The sequence below is a fragment of the Corylus avellana genome, chromosome 3 (assembly GCF_965113065.1).
Source record: "Corylus avellana chromosome 3, dhCorAvel1.hap1.2, whole genome shotgun sequence".
Taxonomy (NCBI): Eukaryota; Viridiplantae; Streptophyta; class Magnoliopsida; order Fagales; family Betulaceae; genus Corylus; species Corylus avellana.
In genome coordinates this window covers 18,177,253-18,197,923 of record NC_142492.1, presented here as the reverse complement: position 1 = coordinate 18,197,923, position 20,671 = coordinate 18,177,253, and the positions used below count along the sequence as shown (strand labels likewise).

The 20,671-nt window shown below is 38.4% G+C and overlaps 2 protein-coding genes across 3 annotated transcripts; both read left to right on the top strand.

The window, feature by feature from the left end:
- Positions 1 to 1,151: 1,151 nt before the first annotated feature.
- Positions 1,152 to 12,053, top strand: LOC132174247 (F-box protein At3g07870-like). 2 transcript variants are annotated; one of them, XM_059585935.2, is made up of 4 exons: positions 1,152 to 1,240; positions 6,829 to 8,074; positions 8,189 to 8,232; positions 11,966 to 12,053. In XM_059585935.2, the coding sequence occupies exons 2-3, from the start codon at positions 7,515 to 7,517 to the stop codon at positions 8,202 to 8,204; spliced, it is 576 nt and encodes a 191-aa protein (XP_059441918.2). In that variant the 5' UTR covers positions 1,152 to 1,240; positions 6,829 to 7,514; the 3' UTR covers positions 8,205 to 8,232; positions 11,966 to 12,053. The 2 variants fall into 2 exon arrangements, with proteins under 2 accessions (XP_059441918.2, XP_088370640.1); XM_088514514.1 differs by lacking the exon at positions 1,152 to 1,240 and having other exon boundaries at positions 6,740 to 8,074.
- On the top strand, positions 12,045 to 20,154 carry LOC148586868 (UDP-arabinose 4-epimerase 1-like). The gene is made up of 10 exons (XM_088514515.1): positions 12,045 to 12,127; positions 12,423 to 12,547; positions 14,620 to 14,733; positions 14,830 to 14,937; positions 15,035 to 15,126; positions 16,858 to 16,999; positions 17,254 to 17,344; positions 18,531 to 18,664; positions 19,301 to 19,445; positions 19,547 to 20,154. Exons 1-10 carry the CDS (start codon positions 12,067 to 12,069, stop codon positions 19,771 to 19,773), a joined length of 1,239 nt encoding a protein of 412 aa, XP_088370641.1. The 5' UTR covers positions 12,045 to 12,066; the 3' UTR covers positions 19,774 to 20,154.
- The last annotated feature ends 517 nt before the right edge of the window (positions 20,155 to 20,671 follow it).

Below are 20,671 nucleotides of genomic sequence, written 5' to 3'. Positions count from 1 at the left end.
TCCATAAGATGCACCATATGTTATCGTCTCCTTTAACTAGGGTTTTAGCCAGGCACTCGTCTATACATCTCTCACGAATGCCACACGGAGGGGGAGTGCCTCCAGTTTCCAAACCACCTTTCGACGATCATTCCCTTTCTTCGCTAGTGGTGCTCCTCCCTTGGAACCCGCTGAGGTCGCTGTGGATGATCCATAGATCAACAAATGTCCAATTGATTTGTTACACTAACTAAAAAGAAAAGAATCTTAATTAATGCATGAAGATAAACTTGTAAAAATGCAAGCTGATTAATCTGGACAAGAAAATTAATGAATTGTCCATTGCCAATTCAATTGGTTGAAGTAACTGATCAACCTTTACTACGAAAATTAGAATCAAATAATTATGAGAATTTAAAGTAATTTAGACGCGGCAACGTCAAACATATTTATTATTCGGAGATATATATATATATAATTGTATAATATGATGATATTTATCAGGTAAAAGAAATATATAATTTTGTTAAGTAAGAGTTGGGCCTATTTAATTACCATTTTATCCGTACGTGTACACATTGCCAGAACTAGGATTTTAATTGCAAGGGGATGAAACTAAAAAAAAAATAACTTATAAAAATTTTAGAGAACATGCATTTTGGTGCTTAATTAATGGGGCTTTAGTCCCCAAGCCTTTTAGTAATTTCACTCTACATGCATGTAGAGTTTTTGATTAAAGTCTGTTTGTATTAGAAAATAAAGCTTTTGTCTAAAATAAAATAAAATAGCTTTTGAGCTTAAGCCTCATTTTCAAAACATAATTTTTGAGACCAAAAAAGTAAAATAATTAAGTGGTTTTATAAGTGGGTCCTACATTGGAAAAAAAAAAAACAAATAAACAAACAAACAAATCCTCTCTTTATCTGGTCTAGTTTGTATTATTAATTCAAATTTAGGATATGTTTGATTATATATATATATATATATTTTTTTTTTTTTTGAATTTTAATTTGATAAAATATTATAAACGTGAAAAACATTAGATCAATCACTCATCCGATCCATATCTACGAAATTAGTGAATTTTCATTATTGTCAATTCACCAATTATTTTTTTTCTGTCTAATAAAGTTTGAAAGGTGACACGTGCCTAACATTACACACGATACCAGTTCCTCCTCTTTCTCGATCTGTTGTCTTTTGTCGCGTCTTCAGCTCCTCTTTCTTTGAGGCTTCCACCATGATCAGTACTATAGTTCAGGTATCTATGAAAAATGTTAGAATATAATCAGAATATATTCTGATTATATTCTGCCAATCACCATAATTGTTGATTGATATACTACCATAATTGCTGATTGATATACTTTCCCTGTATATACATTGATATTATTCTGTAATATTGTACATTAATTCCGTGATTGTATTTCCTATTCTGTCTGGCCGTATTCAACTATAAATAGGCCTCATTGTATACAGTTCTAAACACACAGAAATACAATATTCAGTTTATCCCTATATTCTCTAGTCTTCTTTAGTTATTTTAACATGGTATCAGAGCCAAGTTTTGGCCTTCTCTAGAGAAGTAGGAAGTCAGTTCGTTCAAAAGCCTTTTCGATCTTGTTTTGGTATAATTATTATACCAACAGGCTCAAAAAGGTCCGATAAATCCTGTGGAGTTATCAGATCACCGTTCTGAGGTTCAACGTGCTCTCACGCGTCGCCTGAAGTTTCTGTGTCACTATTCACGCGCCTCACGCGCCGCCTCCGGCCACCACGCGCCGCCCAAGTCAGCCGTTCTCAGAAAACTCTGCCAGAATCCAGATCGGAGGCTGCCGACCTACTGACCTACCGAAAGAACGCGCCACCAGGAGTCCCCACGCGCCGCCACAACTTTCTGTGGAATTTTGAACACGCCCCGCGCTGTTTCCGGCCACCACGCGCCGCCATTCTCAGCCGTTTTCAGAAACGAATCACAGATTCGTGATCGGAGGCTGCCGATCTGTCGAACCAGCCGTCGCACGCGCCACCCAGAGCTGCCACGCGCCGCCATGCGCCGTCACGCGCCGCCCCCTTTGTAAGTCATTCTTGAGCTCACCTATTTACTCTACAATCGGCCACACCAGATTTTTCTTTGATTTTTGAGCTCACACACTTATTATACACTCAGCCACACCAGATTTCAGCCTTTTAACCAAGCCTATATTCCTTATTATATACTCAACCACACCAAATCCTAACCTTTTAAAACAAGCTCATATTACCTATCATACACTCAACCACACCGGATTCAACTCTCTCACCAGGCTCACAGAACCTATCCTACACCCAACCACACCGGATTATATCCAAAAAAAAAAAAAAAAAAAAAAAAAGGCCGTACCTCCTACCACTCTCCCAAACACCAAAGATATTACCCAACCTATTCCTACTATTCTCGATGGCTCCAATTACCCGGCTTGGTCTCAAAATATGAGTAGGTGGCTCAAAGGACATTGTCTCTGGGAATATGTTTCTGGTGAAGAATCTAAGCCTCTTGCTGGAAAAGAGGAACCTGCTGCGGCTTTCTCTACCCGCCTCCGCACATGGAAAAGTATCCATTACAGGATTATTTCTTGGTTCTCCAACACTTGTGCTGTCTCCATCAGCATGACATTTGGCAATCTTGACAATGCCAAAGATGTTTGGGACATGTTAGCTCAGCGCTACAGCACGACTGATCTTGCTCAGCGGTTTCAGATTGTGACCAAGCTCCATCACATGCGCCAGGAACCAGGTCAGAGTATTACTGATTTTTATTCACAAATGACTTGTCTTTGGAATCAATTAGCACTATGTGAGCCAAAGTGGAGGGATAAGGTTGATGCCTCTGAGTACATCGCTTTTCGCGATAGCATGCGCCTAGCCGAGTTTCTTGCAGCAATTCGAGATGAGTTTGAGCATACTCGAGCTTCTCTTCTTCACCGCTTACCACTACCATCTTTGGAAAGTGCTCTTAGTGAACTTGTTTCAGAAGAGACTCGATTCTCTACTATGAAGTTACACACTTCTGAGATGGTCATGACCACTGCATCCCGCAATGCGCGCGCTCCTAATTCTATTCCTGCCGGATCTTCCTCATCCAATCGGAACATCCAGTGCCACTATTGCCAAAAGTTTGGCCACAGATATAGTGAATGCAGGAAAAGACTTTCTCGTGGGAATGGGAATCATCGAGCTCCTAGTCATAAGGCTGCTGCGGTCGCTCATACTGATACATCAGATATGCCTTACACCGATACTGCACCCCAACCCAGTACTCTTTCTCCTGCAGAAATTGAAGCTCTCATTCATCAGGTTTTATCTAAGTCCAATCTTAATACCGCCATGTCCACCACACTAGGTAATTCCTCTTGGTATATTGATTCTGCTTGTTGTAATCATATGATACCGAACTCTTCCATATTTTCTGCAAAATCTGTGTTACCTAAGCCTACCACCATTTACACAGCTAATGGTTCCCATCTTGCGGTTAGTCATGTCGGGTCTGTTTCTACTAATCAACTATCTGTGTCTGATACATACTTAGTGCCTAATCTCTCATTAAATCTTTTATCTGTTGGTCAACTTTGTGAACTTGGCTTAGAATTGCACTTTTCTAACCGAGGTTGTGATGTGCAGGATCCACAGACGGGACAGCTAATTGGGACCGCCTGTAAGATTGGACGTCTGTTTGAGCTTTCATCACTCCATCTTCCTCCTGCTGTGTCAGCTGCCACTCCATCTCGGTCTTCCTCTACCACCCTCAGTTTATGGCACTCTCGTTTAGGACATGCATCTATTTCTCGTATTCGTTCTATAGCTACAAGTGGTCAATTAGGGTCTGTTGAGTCTGAGTCATTTGATTGTGTTGCTTGTCAACTTGGAAAACAAAGTGCTTTACCTTTTAATAATAGTGCATCTGTTTCTTCTGCTCCTTTTGATTTGGTGCATTCTGATGTATGGGGCCCTGCGCCTATTCCCACCATGGGTGGATCCCGCTATTTTGTCATTTTTGTGGATGATTTTTCTCGATACACATGGCTTTATCTTTTACAAAATCGGTCTGAACTTCCGAAAATTTACTCTGAATTTCAACGGATGATTCAAACCCAATTTTCTCGAAACATAAAAATTTTTCGTTCTGATAATGCCATGGAATATCGTGAATCTACCTTCCTTACTACTCTCAAACAAAATGGTACTCTTCCCCATCGCTCATGCCCAAATACTTCTCAACAAAATGGTCGAGCTGAACGTAAACACAGGCACATCTTAGACACTGTTAGGGCTTTACTCCTATCTGCTTCTATCCCTGAACACTTTTGGGGAGAAGCCGCTCTTACCGCTGTTTATACCATTAATAGGGTCCCGTCTCCCACTACCTTAAATAAGTCCCCCTATGAACTCCTGTATGGATCTCCTCCTGATTACCAATCTCTCCGCATCTTTGGTTGTGTCTGTTTTGTGCTCCTTCCACCCCATGAACGAACAAAATTAGAACCTCGTTCTCGTCTATGTTGTTTTCTTGGGTATGGCATTGAACACAAAGGATATCGTTGTTATGATCCTATTTCCAAACGGCTCCGCATCTCGCGGCACGTCACTTTTTGGGAACATAGGCTATTTAGTGATATGGAGTCTTTTCCTACTCGTCCCTCTAGTTCTTCTCCTATCTTCACTGATATCTCGGTGGATTTGCTCCCCGACACTACTGATCTTGATGCAGGGATGACAAGCTCTCCAGACGACATTCCGACGGTCGACCCCAATGACACTGCCCTGCCTGTTGATCCATCTACTCTTGAGGCTGCTCCCTCTATCCCTCGTCGTTCTACTCGGGTAACATCTCTTCCTTCCCATCTTCATGATTATCATTGTTATTCTGCCCTTGCTACTCTCCATGAACCTCACTCATTCCGTGAGGCTCATGCTAACCCTCTTTGGCAGAATGCTATGTCAGAAGAACTTAATGCCCTTTCCAAAACCCATACTTGGGACTTAGTTGATTTACCTCCAGGCAAAACTGCGGTAGGGTGCAAGTGGGTATACAAGATTAAGACAAAATCTGATGGGTCTATTGAGCGATACAAGGCACGTCTTGTGGCAAAGGGGTTCAATCAGGAGTATGGTATTGACTATGAGGAGACCTTTGCACCAGTGGCTCGTCTTACTTCTGTTCGATCACTCCTTGCTGTGGCTTCTGTGCGTCGTTGGGATCTTTTTCAGATGGATGTGAAAAACGCATTTCTTAATGGTGATCTTAGTGAAGAAGTTTATTTGCAGCTTCCTCCTGGGTACGATCATCCGCCACACAAGGTTTGCCGACTTCGCCGGGCATTGTACGGTCTGAAACAGGCTCCACGGGCTTGGTTTGCCAAATTCAGTTCCACTATTGCGCAGATTGGGTTTGTTTCTAGCCCCTATGACTCTGCTCTTTTTATCCGGCGATCTGATGCTGGTCTCATTCTCCTCTTACTATATGTTGATGATATGATTATTACTGGAGATGATACTGTTGGTATTCGTAGCCTTCAACAGTTTTTGAGCCAACAATTTGAGATGAAGGATTTGGGTTTTCTCAGCTACTTTCTTGGATTGGAAGTGTCTTCTGATCCAAATGGTTACTATCTCTCTCAAGCCAAGTATGCTTCAGATCTCCTCTCACGAGCTGGCCTTACTGACTGCAAAATTGTTGATAGTCCTCTAGAGACAAATGTCAAACTTCGTGCCACTGATGGTGAGCTACTTTCTGATGCCACTCTCTATCGACAGATAGTTGGCAGTCTCATCTATCTTACTGTGACACGACCGGATCTTGCCTATGCAGTCCACCTTGTTAGTCAGTTTATGACAGCGCCACGCTCAGTTCATTATGCGGCTGTTCTTCGCATCCTTCGCTACGTGAAGGGCACCTTGTTTCATGGTTTGCATTTCTCTTCTCACTCATCATTAGACTTACATGTATATTCAGATGCTGATTGGGCAGGTGATCCCACTGATCGTCGTTCTACCACGGGTTATTGTTTCTTACTTGGTGATTCTCTCATCTCTTGGCGTAGTAAGAAACAATCTGTTGTTGCCCGCTCCAGCACCGAAGCTGAGTATCGTGCCCTTGCTGACACCACTTCTGAGCTCCTCTGGCTTCGCTGGCTCTTACATGATATGGGTGTTTCTCAGACCTCCAGTTCTCCTATCTTTTGTGACAATCGAAGTGCGATTCAAATTGCGCATAATGATGTATTTCATGAACGTACTAAACACATTGAGATCGACTGTCATTTTGTGCGCCATCATCTTTTACAGGGAACTCTTCGTCTCTGTCCCATTGCTTCCGCTGATCAGTTGGCCGATGTGTTCACCAAAGCACATCCACCTGGACGGTTCCGTGATCTTGTTTCCAAACTCAAGTTGGCATCTACATTACCACCTTGAGTTTGAGGGGGGATGTTAGAATATAATCAGAATATATTCTGATTATATTCTGCCAATCACCATAATTGCTGATTGATATACTACCATAATTGCTGATTGATATACTTTCCCTGTATATACATTGATATTATTCTGTAATATTGTACATTAATTCCGTGATTGTATTTCCTATTCTGTCTGGCCGTATTCAACTATAAATAGGCCTCATTGTATACAGTTCTAAACACACAGAAATACAATATTCAGTTTATCCCTATATTCTCTAGTCTTCTTTAGTTATTTTAACCAAAAAAAAAATAATAATAATTTCTATTTTTCAATAATAATTAATAATAAAAATTGGCTGAATTTTATTTTGCATCCTAAAACAAAACAAACCACTCTCTCTCACTCGAGAGAAGAAAGAAACACGATGTCAGACAGTCTCCCAAACGAGGTTGTCACCGAAATCCTCTCACGACTGCCGGTGAAGTCGGTGATCAGATTCAGGTGCGTTTCCAAGACATGGTGTTCTCTCATCTCCAGCCCCCATTTCATCGCCACCCATCTCCGCCGCGCTCTCTCCAACCCCCATTACCCATCCATTTCCAACCTTGTCTTGCGCCATTTCGACTACCGACGCAAGGAAGACGGCTCCCTTGCCGCCATACTAGTCCACCTGCTTTCTCTTGGTGCAGAAATAGAAAAGAGGAGCTTGTTCATAGGAGACGCTTCGGATTTCAGAAGAGACCCATCAGATTCCATTGGATCGCCTTGCTTATCCAATTGCTTGAAAGTAATTGGTTCATGTAACGGCCTATTTTGTCTCGCCCAAGGTATCGATTTAGTTCTCTTTAACCCTTGTATTCAGAAAGCCATATCCCTTCCGCGCCCTAACATTGGCTGTGGGGGATGCGGACGCTTTAACTCTTGTTGTCTCCATTCTCTTGGCTTTGGTTATGACCCCAAGACTGACGATTACAAGGTGGTGAGGCTTGTGTATATCCAAGGCATTACTTTTTCTCTGGTTGAGATTTATACGCATCGAACCGGCGCATGGCGCTCTTTTACGGCCTCCGGTCCTCCCAACAACTTTACACTAGATGAGAATGTTTTCTTTAATGGGGCAGTCCACTGGCCAGCTCGCACTCCACCGGACGAGCGCCCATTTCGCAATTTCATTCATGTCGTTCGACATGGAGGATGAGGTGTTTGGTGAAATGCCTATGCCAGAGAGTTTACAGGACGTGGAATACTTTGAATTTGATATGGCGGTAGTTGATGGGTTGCTTGCTCTTGCCCCCTACGGGGACAATGAAGATATTCCCGTGTGGGTGATGAAAGAGTATGGAAGAGTGGAATCTTGGACTAAGCAGTTTGATATTAAATTTCAGGGTGGATCCTGGTATGTGGATTGCTTCAGAAAGAATGGTGACGTTCTACTGACGGAGGGGGTTGGACATTTGTTTTATTACGAGCGTAATGGCGAACGAACCTGGGATCTTCACCTTAATTACACAACGGGGTGGTCTTATTTCGATAATTATGTGGAGACCCTTGCTCTACTGGATGTAGCAGATGGAGTTTTGGGAGTGCAGGCGACTTCGTATTGTGCTAGTAACCTCAAGAAGAAAGAAAGGAAGAGAAAAAGGAAGATACAGAGGTAAGCTTTGCTCCATTGTTTCACAACTTGCAAAATTTTCAGTTTTTGTGATTGATAGGCTTATGCCAAAATCAATTTTCTGCATTCTCTCACGTGGGTTAAATGTCTTTCCAGTTTGGGACAAATGTAAGGGATCAATTGTGAGCAAGCAGGAAAAGGTAAGATATCAGTAATCGATTGTAGTAATACGTTTGTTACCCTTCTTCTTCTTTTTTCAATGACAGGGCTCATGTGATTCATAAATGTAGAGAAAATAGAAGAAAATGTTTTTATGTTTGTGGTTGGTCAAATGACAAGAACCAGAACATCTAATTGTTCTGGAACTTGGAAGAAAATTAACGGTGCACGTATGCTCAAAGCTTAGAGTGTGTCATGTGTGTGTATCCCCATATAAGAAATAAAAAAGAGAAGAAAAGATAAAGGAAAAAACTTCCAGTAGCAGAGCATTTGAAGTTTTGCTGCCATTAGTTCATGCTGCAGCTACCTGTTTGTTTATTTGAGTATAAGTTGGGTATGAAGGAATGAAATAACTTGGAGCTAAAGAGTGAAGCAGAGGTTTTGTCTTATGGCAGCTTTAGTCTAATTCTTCTTGATCATGTTTGTAGGGTTAATTTGATACTAAAGAGAAAACTTAGATTACCTAATAGCAAGTCTTAAGAAACTAAAGGCAAAAATACTCTTAACCCTCTTGAACATACATTCTACTTGCACTTGGTCTAAACTTTAAAATGTGATACTCCATTTCCTAGAACTACCTCTTCACTATAAGTTACACTCTCAGTTAGTATCTGACATTAAAATGGATGAAGAATGGCGTCACCATAAGCACTTGGGATAATTCCTTGTAAGCAAATTGTAGATGGATAATCACCAACTAGATAATTAAGGATTAAGGAATTGTTCGCGCCTGCGATATAATTTTTGAGCTTTTAAGTACTGTGATTTGACACATGGTAGCTTGTGTAGTAGGTAACTCATAAGACAGGTTCTCAAAGGGTAGTTCTCTATTGGAGAAGTTCATGTAATTAGGAAGCTATGGATGACCCTTTCTGCAACTGTGGTATTCATAAGTTTTGCAGCCAGCATTATAAAATTTTGACTGTTGAAATTTCCACTTAAATGTTTTGCTATTTAGCTCCATGTTTGCAATGATTTATTATGATATAGTTCACCACAATTTACAGAAACCTTTGTGATATGCACATGCGAAATTTTGGTATACTTCTCCAAATTTTATTCTTTACTCCAGTATTTTCTTGATTTCCAATTCAATTTTGGTGTGAAAGTGAAATGAAGCGGATTAGTATGCAAGAGTTTGGGATGAAAGGGCCTATGTTTTACCAAGACACTTGCAGAATAGGAGATAATTAGCAACCTGGGAAACCAAGACATGACCGACTCCTTTTGAAGTTATGGGAGTGAGCAGAAAATTTTACTTTTGTGATGAAACGAAAATTAGTCTTCACTTAAAGGATCTCACCACATCACTGAAACAACAAAATGTCCAACCCCAATCTAGAAGAATTGCTTAGGCGATATGTCGAAGAAGATTTATTGATATGCAGAACATAGAATATCTGTTTGTGTGTGTAGCATGTATATTTGTCTGGATACAATATCTCCAACCTTATTCTTTATTGGTGCTATGTATCTTGCTTCTGTCATAAAAGCTGCTATAATTTTTTTCACGTGTATCAAACCTCCTTCTTTCCAAGTTAGACCTCTTTATATAGATGAAGCCTTGATGTCCATGTTAACTGGAATTTCTGCAAGTGTAAACAATTTCCTTTGTCTTTTTCACAGGAGGTTTTACTGATCTAGTCCCAAGCCTCATCTATTTAATATCCAATCAATGGAAGTCAAATCATGCTTGGTGGTAGTAGTTTTTTTTTGATTAGTATGGTTGGTGGTAGTAGTTCAAGTGACTTGAAAAGGAGTATTATCATGTACTGGTCGTACTAAAATTATTGGGTAGTTTGATAGTTGGAAGGCTTTTAATGGGTGGTAATTACAACTTCTATGTTTAATTTTGGATCCTACAACATTTGTAATCGTTTTTTGTTTGAGCAGCATTATATTATAGCTCTAACCCTACATTTGCTGATACAGGATTGTCTTGTGTCTTTGTGTAATTGTGTATGTGTGTTATGTTATTTTTCTGTTTCATTTAGGCTGCGGTTGCATTTGCGGTTGCTGTTCTTTTGTTTGTTCTACGAAATCCTTGCTTTTCGGTGTAGAAGTATGGTAGAAGGTGCTGTACTTGAGTAGAACGCGTATGTATGAGTGTGCTTGTCATGCTCATTGTGTGCGGGGCAAAGAATGTATCCATATTTTCCATGTGTTTGAGTAATTATCTTCGGCTAGGGCTGGCAAAATGGGTTAGCATGTCGGCTTCGTGTTAACCCGATTGACCCGCGAACCCATTTATGCCAACCCAAACGTGTCGAACACCTAAACTCGAACACGACACATTTTCTTAACAGGTAACACGGCTGTCCCGCAATGTTCGCTCCCAAAAAGCACATAGAAAAATTACAAATGGAAGCCGATGATTGGACAGAGACGGCAAAGAAGAATCAAACAGAAGAAATTTATAAAGAAAAAAAAAAAAACACAGAGGATTGTGAATCCTCGTCTGTCGTTGCAACACATCGACAACATGGATGCAGAGAATTCTCCGCCTAATTAACCCACCTGTCTCTCTTTCTTATTCTATATATATAGATTTATGTGCGTCCTTTTCAGTTTAAAGCTCGTGTAGTGGGCTCTATTGTATACTTCCTGTGTACATGGGTTGCGCCCCTTGCGCTTTTTATACAATGACTTTTACTTATAAAAAATATATATATATATATATATATATATATATATTACATATGCAAACACACCACTCACAGGACTCGGTCGTCCCTCTGTGTTTGTACGTTTTCCTCCTCTTTCCTTTCTCTCTCTCTCTCTATTTCTCTTGTTTCTTTCTATCTCTTACGTTTTCGATCGTCGTGGTTTCCACTCAAGTTATATGGTGGAATTTCGCTTTTATTTTTATTTTATTGTTGTGGGAATGCATGGAAGCCTTTAAATTTGATTCATGCTCTTCTTTCTCTTTCTCTTTCTGGTGAGCAATCTTCTCTCGCGCTTTCTCTTTCTCTGTCTCTCTGCTACTTCTTCTATTCACACAATGATTTCCTTCCTTGATTCCTTGATTCCTTGTCATTTTTGTTAATTGTGGGTTGCCCTCCTCTGCTATCTCTTTCTCTCCCACTCTCTTGTAGTTTGTTACATATTTTTTTTGTTATTGTAATCTGGGATGGATACTGCTCATGGGTTTTTTTGGATCTTGTAATTTGAATTGTTCTTCTTCATTTGTTGTTTCCTTTCTATGTTACATGGGTCTGTTTTATTTTCAAATTTTGATTACTGGGTTTTAATTTGTTCAATTTTGAAAAATGGTTTTCTGAATGTCTTTTTCCTCTATTTTATTTATTTGGCGGACATCTGCATGTTCTAGTTTTATATTTTGAAATATTTAGCTTAGACCGAAACAGAAACTGAACAAAAAATGTTCAAACTTTTGGGTGTTTATTTGTTTCCAATTCTTATTGGCATTTCATTTTTTTATGGGTTTTCTGCTTCTGGGTCTCTCTGGATCTAGAAATTTTTTATCTTTTTCTCTTTTTCTATCTCTGTAATTTGGGAATTGAGTGCTGAACTTTCCAGGCTATCAGTTGCATAAAAAGTTTTGATATTTCTAACGTTAGAACTTTTTGTAAACCTTTTCTTCTTTGATAGGGCCCAGTAATACCGACTTTTGGGCTTTAATTTTTCATAATTTTTAGTTTTTACATTTCTATTGTCCAAAAATTACTGTTCACTCTTCGGTTTTTATTGCAGCACGTTAAACCAAAAGAGGGGTTCTGCTTTGATCTTTGGTATTGAGGCAAAGGATTAGATTCCTGTTCGTACAAGTTGGAATTGTGGGGGCGATTTTCTCAATGCTAAATTTTGTCAGGTCCAGAACTCAGCAAAGGTCCACTAGATCTATGTCACTTGGAGGTAGGATTTCCTTTATATCTGTGATTCAAATGAATGTGTTTTGACATAAAACTGCTTGTTGATGGTTCTTTTATCTAGTCAAATGTAGGTCACTCGAAAAATATATATATTTATGATTTCATGACAAATATGTGCAAATTGAGATGTTATGGTTTCTTTCTGGTTATGCATTGCTTATTGTGTAGGTTCATTGCTTGAAACACACACATATATATATATACTTGAATATCCTTGCAGAGCTTCGAGGATTTCTATATTTATGTTTGGGTTTTGTCTGACCTTGTCATGCTTGTAGGCATGGATTACCCAGATCCGAAAAAGAAGAGCAGCTTTGTAGGAAAAATTATTTTGGCTGCTGTCCTCACAGCATTATGCATTCTGGTGCTCAAGCGATCTTCCAGTTTCAATGCTCCAAGCCCGGTAACTTCTTTGTCATATATTTTAGTATCCTTCTAATTGTCAAGTACAGTCTATGATGGTTGACTCATTTTCTATGAAATGTATGTGTTACATATATTATCCTAGGTAAAGCTCAATGCTTTGAGAATTGTCAATTTCTCTTCTTGCTATGATGTGATATCAAACCTAGGCAATGTTTGGTAACTTTTTTGAAAAGTCTTTTCGTGTTTTGATTCAAAAAGAGATTTTGATGTGATGGGAGTTGAGAAGTGTTTTTATTATGTGGGGTCCACAAAATAAAATTGTTCGGTAAACTTTTTAGTATTTAGTGTTTTCAAAGAAACAAACACTAATATACTTATTTTGAGAAAACACGTGCATATTTTTTAGGCGTGGAGGTTGAATTTTTACTTATAAGAAAGAAAAGGAGATGGGGGAGCCACTCTGACCAGGATAGAGGTGGCCTTGCTGTTACCTCTTCCAAGGATAGAGATGGTCGTGTGACCACCCTCTACAGGAGTAGCCACATGACCATTCTCTCTTTGTAGGGGGTGGCTGCATGGCCATCTCTGACTTGTTAGGGTGAATGTGCGGCAACCTTTGACCAGGATAGAGGTGGTGATGCAGCCTGACTTGGTGGTAAGCAAATAAAACAGCACAAGAAGAAAGATAGATAATTCTTAGATCTTGAGTTTATAAAAAACCTGAGAATCATTCTCAAAACTATAGCGTCTATCTATGGCTTCAAGGAAAAATATGAAAAAAACTCACCTTGGAGTAATTCTTATTAGAGAAAACTGATAAGTCAACATAAACTGTTTTTCTAGAGGCTATAAGCATATATTTATAGCCCAAAACCCTAAACCTAATAAAATACTAAATAAAGACTCTCAAAACCCTAAGCCTAATAAAACATGGAATATAGGCGGTTTAAATAAAATAAAGCTACGGCGCCCGTCCGGATGGGACATATGGCTGTCCGGATGGCCTCGACACTTAAACGACAAAAACATGAAATAACATATGGGTTCGGACTACACTCTGATCTACATCAGGTGGTTGTGTGGCCACCTCCCTAATTTTTTTTTAATTTTTTTTTCAGTAACAGGTCAATCTCTACACTTGAAAAAATAAGCATGTAGTTTCTCAAAATATACCCACAAGGTGTGCAAAGTTTTTTTAAAAAGTGTGTTGCGTTTTGTCTTTTAAAAAATGTTTCGTTTGGTAACTATTTTCTAAAAGGTGCGTTATGTGTTTGAAAAGTGAAAGCTTTTCAAAACACTTACCAAACATAGCCAGCAACCATTTGTTTATTTATTTTCTTTTGGAGAGGTTCATGGAAGGGGGCAGGTTTCATATTGCTGTAGGAAGTTGTTGAACTTTGTATGACTAAAGGCACCGATGGAACACCTATGGCTGATTGCTGCCATCATTCAGGCTATAATCCACAAAGTTAAGCAAGTCCTGTTTGATAACTTCATCCTCAATGAAGTGTGCAAAGTGGGGCTCATGATAATTGTATATCTGTGCTATACTTATGTAGTATTGGTCAAATATAAAAAATTTAATTATATTTACGTGGCTTATAACAACAAATTCATATCATAGTTTGCTCTTTTGTTTGGAGTTTATGAATTAGCATTTAATTTTAGTTCCTAAGATATATAAGACATCCCTACCAATAAGTAAGATGTTATTGACTTGTACACGACACCTGTCCTTCATGTTTCCGACCAGTTTGGATGACCACATAAGGTCTTTAATTGATTGTCACCAGCATTGTCTATGGTGCAAACTTTTTGTGTTTAAGAATTGTGTCTGGTCAAATTGTTTTTTCTTATCTAGATTTGCCTTTCACTTAATCATTACAAATTTATACACTAAAACTTTTAAGGACTACAATGTTTATTTATTTCTTGTTTGTTTGGATTTTGTTTTAACAGCTCTGAACAATGTTGTTTGACTGTTTTGGGACTGCTATTTCCTAAAAAAATGTAAACTTGGATATAAATGACTTATTTGGGTTATCTTCTCTTTTCAATTTGACATTTCCAAATCTGAAATGGTCTACAATTTTTATTCATTTCCTTCAGTTCTCCCATCATGAACATGGGGTAACACATGCCCTAGTAACAGGTGGTGCTGGCTATATTGGTTCACATGCTTCCTTTTGTCTTCTGAAGGACTCATACCGTGTAACTATAGTGGTAGGCCTTTTTGCAGAATAAGTATGAATTTATTTTATAACTATTTTGTATTTTAAGTGTCAGTGACATATCTTTAAGATTTTCCCTTTTTGACAGGACAACCTCTCACGGGGAAATCTAGGTGCTGTAAAGGTTCTCCAAAAATCATTTCCAGAAGCTGGAAGGCTTCAGTTTATTTATGCTGACTTAGGGGATCCAAAGGCTGTATCCTTATCATGCTCTCTATAAGATATATTCCACTTGAGAATTGTTACTTAATATAAACAGCCACACCTGAAGGTTTCCTTAACAGATTTTTCAGGTTCATAAAATATTTTCAGAGAATTCGTTTGATGCTGTTATGCATTTTGCAGCTGTTGCATATGTCGGGGAAAGCACCCTTGATCCACTCAAGTAAGTATTGTCGTTTGAGCAATATCTAGCCTTTTTGAAATAGCTCGCAATTGTGAGATTTGATTGGATCGAGTTTAAGCAAGTTCAAATAAAGTTAAAAGTTAGAGTTCAGTTTTTCTCCTTTTTCTCCTTTTTTTTTTTTTTTTTTTTTTTTTCTTTGGAGTTATAATATAATTCAAAAGGAAAAAGGCCTGAGCCTAGGGCATGCGGGGTATCTTTGTTTGCTTGCCTCCTATTCTTCCCCTTTCCACTTTGAAAAAAAAAATGAAAAGGGGTTGCTGTGATGTTTAGGTGTTGTGGCTGGCTTCATTATAACTACAGCTCGAATGGGTTTTTTTTCATTTTCCAAACAAACCCATCTTTTTTTATTACTATGACATGATTTTTTAATCATGTTGTGGCTGAAATAACCAAAATGATTATTCAAACATGATATTTTAAACATATCTCAATAAATTAACCAAAATGACCATGTTTGGATAGAATGGAATTCTATTTTCAGTTCAGGAGTTGGGTCCTTGAAAACAACTAACAAAGAGGAAAAAAAACCTGAATTGTAGGATTGATTTTGGAATTTTATAAGTTCATTAAATAAAAAATTAGATGACATTTCTGTATGTTTAGAGTGCACAACCATTTTGCAAATCATCAAAAGTTGGGAAATTGGAATTATCAATAAAAAATAAATAAAAAAAAGAATGAGAAACACTTGCAAAAATAGCAGAAAAATCTAGAAAACTGAAAATGTATTATTTTTATTAATATGGCTTAAAATAGGGGGAACAAAAAAAAAAAACTGGAGTTTGTTTTTCTTTTTTGACTGGAAAATCTGGTCACTAAATACTTGTGTTGGCCAGATTTTGCTGATTGCTCTGTTTGAGTTTATGATGGAAAACTCCTATTGATTATGTAACTGATGAAACTCTGAAAACTTGAAAAGTTTATCTATGAATTCATCCACATGTAAAAGAAAGTCTGTATGTAATGTTCTTTGTAGAACAATAAGACCAATGTTGTCAGTTTTTGTAGAAATGTTTCTTTGTGTGAAAATTAGTGATTGTTAATCATTATGATACTCTTTCCTTTCGATGACAGAAACAAATGATCCAATAAGTAATTAAAATAACTATATGTTTTTTGTTTGTTTTGTTTAATAAGGATAATAATGTAAAAAAGGTCATTTTGCTTGTTCAATAGTAATTTTATGTTTTTTTCTTTTAGATATCCATCCATGTCAAGTACTATAGTTTTCAACATAATCTCAAGAGAATTTGATAGATGAGATTGGGTCTCAATAGATCTTATTGCCATGTTTATATATAATTAATTTCTTAATAAATAAGCAGGATCATATAAGATTTGATCTGAAATGTCTGGTTGTGGAATGGAATTTCAGTCTGTAATTAGAAAAGCAACTTTGTATTTTAGCTTGTTGTGGATGTGCTTTATCAACCAACTATGCATGGTAGTGACATAGGAATAGTGATCAACTTCAGATCACAGGCATTTTTGGTTTGCACATGATATTAGCCTGGTATGTAAGAAACTGGTTAATCTTGTAACTCTCTCTACCTAAGGTTTTATTTCATTTTTATCTTTGCTTGATCCCCTTTCAAATGAGCAAGTAAAATGGTGCTTTACATAGTGGTAACTTGTAAACTATTTTTAAAAAGAACATAGTGGTAACTCGTATATTATGCTGCTAATTATATCTGTGACCTTGTTCTGCAGGTATTATCATAACATTACATCAAACACCTTAGTTGTGTTAGAGGCCATGGCTGCACATGGTGTGAAAACATTGATATATTCTAGTACATGTGCAACATACGGGGAACCTGAAAAGATGCCCATTACCGAAACAACTGTGCAGGTGAGGGTTCTGAAACTTGGTTTTCATTTTTGTTTCAGTTCTTATTGTAGTTTTTATTGGGAGAAAATGGTTGTGTTATTGTTAGTGATATTCTTTGTTTTGTTTACTTTCAAAATAACAGAGAAAAATATTCTTGGTTTTATTTTTTGTTTTCCATCTGAGGCAATAAAATTTATGTGGCCTGCTACAGCTATTTTTGATGTGTATAGGGTTTTATAGCTACACAGCTGATGAACCTTGTTGCATGAATACAGGTCCCCATTAATCCATATGGAAAAGCTAAAAAGATGGCAGAAGATATAATCCTTGATTTTTCTAAAAATTCAGATATGGCAGTCATGAATCATGATCCTAAGGTTGGTGTTAGCTGTATGCTTATTTTATATAAATCTGTCTACGTTTTTTTGGGGGGGAGGAGGAGGGCATGGAATCAGACGAGCAGACGAAAAGACAAGCACATGACATGAATGTATATATTTTTTATGTGAAATGACAAAAAAATGCCTTGAATTAAGATAGTGCATTTACTTAAATACCTTCCAAATGAAAAAAAATCCAAAAATATATATATTTTTTTAAAAAAGGGAAAAAAAAAAAGAGCGGTGGTTGCCATCCCTAGGGTGGTGGTTAGCGAAGCATCCGCTTGTGGTAGGGGTGGCTAAGCTACTTCAAAGCACTTTTGGGTGGTTCGAACACCTCTGAGGCACTTGGGGGCTGGGTTGGCTGGACCACCCCAAAGGTGCTTCATCGATTCTGGTAGTTGGTACTTGTCAGCATCTTGGGGCAGCATCCAATGGGAGAAGCAGGTCCGCTACTTTGCCTAGATCCATCGGTCTGGTTGCATGCCGGTCCCAGTTACTGATTCTTTCAGTTTCTTCTGGTTGAATGTGTCGCTCACGCTGATGAGGCGCAGAGACGGCATTGTTGGGCTGCCCGTCATTGAAGAAGGCCTGCAAGTCCTTGCTCAACACATATGACATCTTCAATGTGAACCAGGCAAGGCTCTTGGATGTGGTGACCTTCACGCACGTGATGCTCTTGGCAGCTTGGGCAGGCGTGAGGTACGCCATGGAGAGCCCACAGTTGACCACTTCCGTTTTTTCTAAAATGTTTTTCAAGTTTTTTTTTTTTTGGCTTAGTTTTTACTTGGAGGGCATTTTTGTCATTTTGAGTAAAAAAAAAAGAGCAAATGCATGTCTGTTGCTCATTTTTCCGTTGGATGTAACACCCTCAACTAATGAAGGGGGCTATTTGCATCTAAATGGCAGTTGAAGGAGGTCAAGTGTCACAAATGATAATTTCGCAGGTTATGAGGTGTTAGTTCATAGGAAGTAGAGTATTTTCCCTTTTTTTGTTTTTTTGTTTATTGTTTTTTACTGCTGAACTCAATAAGGGATGGCCAGACTATACTTCACCTGCCCCCATCCCCCTTTCCCCCCTGCTTCCCAACACCTCAAAACAAGTTTTCCATAAGAATTAAGAAATTTGATAAACCAGGGTTGTAACGGATCTCTTTTCCTTTTTGAAAATATCAGATATTTCATTGTGATTGGGTCAGATCCAGAAGGCAGACTAGGTGAAGCTCCGAGACCTGAACTACGTGAACATGGAAGAATCTCTGGTGCTTGTTTCGATGCAGCTCGTGGTATTATTCCTGGGCTGAAGGTACGCTGAATTCTTATTGCATGACATGTGGGTAAAGTCATAACCAGCCTGCTAAATTCAAATAATGGACACAATACTCATGTTAACTCCATCATCCGAAAGTTAGTAGAAAAAATGAAAAACAAAGAGCTGTTGGGGGATGTTTTGGTGTTAAACTTTAGATTTTTTAACTTCATCTCCTTAACCAATGGGCTTTAGCTCAAATGATACCTCTTCCCTTTGTAGTAAGGTGGAGAGTGAGGTCATGGGTTCAAGTCCCACCGGTGCTTGTCTAACTTACCAATAAAAAAAAATCATCTCTTTAAAAAGAAACCCTCAAATTCAAAGAATTAGTTAGGCCACTTTTGAGAAATCTGTCAGACTTGGACGTGGTGAATAGAATCTGTGGAGAGGTTTTGTCCATAAATTTCATCTGTTTAGGGTTTCGTCTTAACATAGTATTTAATGTTTAAACCTGTAATTCACAAGTTGACAGCCATGCCTTTTTGGTTGACAATATATCATTGTTATATCATTTGATTTCCAGAGTCGGTGTGAGAAAGTCACAATATATCTGTTTCAAACTATCCGCATTAGTCTTTTTATAATTATGCGTGTGGTTTGATTTGTTCTAATCTAGTGTTTTGCAATTTGCAGGTCAAAGGAACAGACTATGATACACTTGATGGAACTTGCATACGGGATTATATTGATGTCACTGATCTGGTGGATGCTCATGTGAAAGCTCTTGAAAAGGCGGTGCCGAAAAAAGTTGGAATTTACAATGTTGGCACTGGAAAAGGTAGGATAAACAGAAAGAACACTCATTATGCATATTGTATTGTCTTGTGAATTTAGTAGGAATCTGAGGCTGCTTGCTTCTCTTGGGATGACCTTTTTCAGGTAGATCTGTGAAGGAGTTTGTGGAGGCATGTAAGAAGGCAACAGGAAAGGACATCAAGGTTGATTTCCTACCCCGCCGGCCTGGTGACTATGCTAAAGTGTTCAGCGACCCGTCTAAGATCGCCTGGGAACTCAACTGGGCAGCGCGATACACCAATCTTACAGAGAGTTTGCAAATTGCATGGAGATGGCAAAAGTCGCATCGTGACGGATATGGAACTGCTTAGGGCAGTTTCTTGCTGAAAGGGCCACAGATTCACAGCATCATTCCAATAGCAGACCCCATGCATTGCTGCTGATTTCAGCTGCTGCGTTCTATTGCTCTCTTAGAATGGTGGGGGTGTTCATCAAAATTAAGATTTTTTTTTTTTTTCCCTGGTTAGAGTATTTCACCATGGGATAGTAGTAGGATGGGCGGTTATTCATTACATGTATTAGAACAGAGAAATAGTTGAATAATGATTGTTATTGCGCCAGTGATGGGTGATGGTAGTAAAAGCTCTGAAGGCTGTAAAATAACTGTTATAACTGTCTGAAGACAGGGAAAGCTAAATACCGTTTCATTACATTGTCCTTCTTCCTTAAATAAGTGCGCCGTTTTCTGTGTCTCTGTCTGTGTCTCTCTTTTTTTCCTCACAGTTTGTTTGTTTGGTTTCTCCTTGTCAGCGACGGGCCGGCAATGTGCTTAGAGAAGCGAAGCCCAATGGGCCAAATTCAGGTTCTGTCTAACCCACCTAAGCTATATTCAATATAACTTAAAAGGATATAAATAGTAATTTGCACATTAGTTTTCAATAAAATTAATAAATCGAAAATTTCATAAAAAAGAAATTAGAAACCACCTCAAAGTCATGACATCAAGGGTAGGGGGGTGGTGGGGGCGGGGGAACTTAGACCATGGCCTCCCACACTTTTAAAAGGGTCTATATCTTTGGACCAAAACTTTTTAGTTTGCCCCCTGATCCTCTAACAAATGTGGTACCAATACCAGAAGGTCTAGAGAAAAACATCGCGGTCCAGACTCGGACTCCTATATCAATATGAATAATGTTGTACCATTTTTTTTTTTATAAAAAGGTTAGGAGTCAACATTTTCTCTATATTTGGCCTATCTTATCTTACAAA